At 38.4% G+C, this 1,352-nt stretch overlaps 1 protein-coding gene across 1 annotated transcript in view; it reads right to left on the bottom strand.

Annotated features, from left to right (window-relative positions):
* The window catches only part of LOC107569829 (pituitary homeobox 2), a gene marked incomplete at its 3' end in the record, with an annotated part of 19,604 nt that extends 18,269 nt beyond the window's left edge, over positions 1-1,335 (bottom strand). Inside the window, exons 1-2 of the mRNA XM_016255984.1 lie at positions 942-1,335; positions 101-300 (exon numbers count right to left, since the gene is read on the bottom strand). Of these exons, the coding sequence (XP_016111470.1) occupies positions 101-300; positions 942-1,122 (381 nt within the window). The remainder of the gene's footprint in view (positions 1-100; positions 301-941) is intronic.
* Between the last annotated feature and the right edge of the window lie 17 nt (positions 1,336-1,352).

The following is a 1,352-nucleotide window of genomic DNA, read 5'->3' as shown; positions in this document are numbered from 1 at the left end:
TATTTAGTGGGCTAATTTAAAATATTGAATTTGATCCTTGAATTGTGGATTTGTTTCCAAACACATATTATTTCAATGCCATTTCATTTATCAAACTTACTCTGACTCTGGCCTCTGTTAAATTAGTCCAAACAGCGATTTCCTCTCTAGTGGACATGTCCGGATAGCGATTCCGTTGAAAAGTGGCCTCCAGTTCCTGGAGCTGTTGGCTAGTAAAATGCGTTCGTTGCCGCCTCTGTCTCTTCTTTTTCGATGGGTCATCAGTCGAATCTTCGTTTTTACTCTGTCCCTTCTCTTTCTCTGCAATGCAAAGTAATACAGTATTTTAAAATAAATATTTAATCCAAGAGGAACAATTTTTAAGCTTGAGGCTCAGTTTTGACACATTAGAGAAGTCTGTGTGGGGGAGATAAATCTAATTCCGTTTTATTGAATTGAAAATATTTGACATCATAGTAACAAGTAGGTTCCCTGGCAACAACTTATGATGTTGATGTTTCTGAACTAAAAATCCAAGTACAAATGTTCTAAAATCAAGGTTTAGAAAATATTTTAACCACAATGAACGCAACATGTCTTTTTCATCATACGAAAAAAAGGAACATTAGGGTTAGGGAATGTTTGCATTATTCCATACAAAACGCAATGCCACAGTGTAAACATTTGTGAGAAGCCCACATTTTCACACACAATTTAAGTAAATAAAGCCTTGTCAAAGGGCATGACTTATAGCCCAGTTCAATAGTCCTATGAATCAACTAACTGCCAGTTCCATGTCTTGATATAGCCTATTTGCATGCCTCACACTGTAACCTACTCTGTTTTCAAATTGAGGGAGATGTTTTAAACGGTTTCTTTTTGAAGAAAAGTTACCTAATGGTAACTGACACCAAACCCGAAAACACTCCAGTTAAATATCTCTTCAGAGGATCAGTGCTTACCTACGGACTCTGGACTGGAGGTGTCTGAAACCGTGTGTACCTCCAGCTTGTGTTTCGAGTCCACAGACCGCTGGAGCGGTTGCAGACTAGAGGCCATCGTAAGCGGCGTGTGTTTACTCCCGGTAACGTGGTGATTGTGGTGATGGTGGTCCAAACTCAACGGATCCTTCATAGAGGTCATGGATAACACAAGCGATTTGCGGAGAGATATAACTTCCTCAGCGAAGGTCACAAATATATAAAAAAAGAAATAAATAAAAGAAATGAATGTGTCCAGTAGTGAAGTATCGGCAAGCGTTGTCAGTGCTCCTTTCTCACTTAAACCACTCAAAGCGATACTCCTCAAACGGCTTTTATCGTAATAAAATAAACCCAGTGTTGAAGAGAGTTATAGTTTTTTTCTTTTTTTTT

The sequence above is a fragment of the Sinocyclocheilus grahami genome, unplaced genomic scaffold, assembly GCF_001515645.1.
Source record: "Sinocyclocheilus grahami isolate Dianchi unplaced genomic scaffold, SAMN03320097.WGS_v1.1 scaffold1385.1, whole genome shotgun sequence".
Taxonomy (NCBI): Eukaryota; Metazoa; Chordata; class Actinopteri; order Cypriniformes; family Cyprinidae; genus Sinocyclocheilus; species Sinocyclocheilus grahami.
This window is presented reverse-complemented; position numbering and strand designations above follow the sequence as displayed.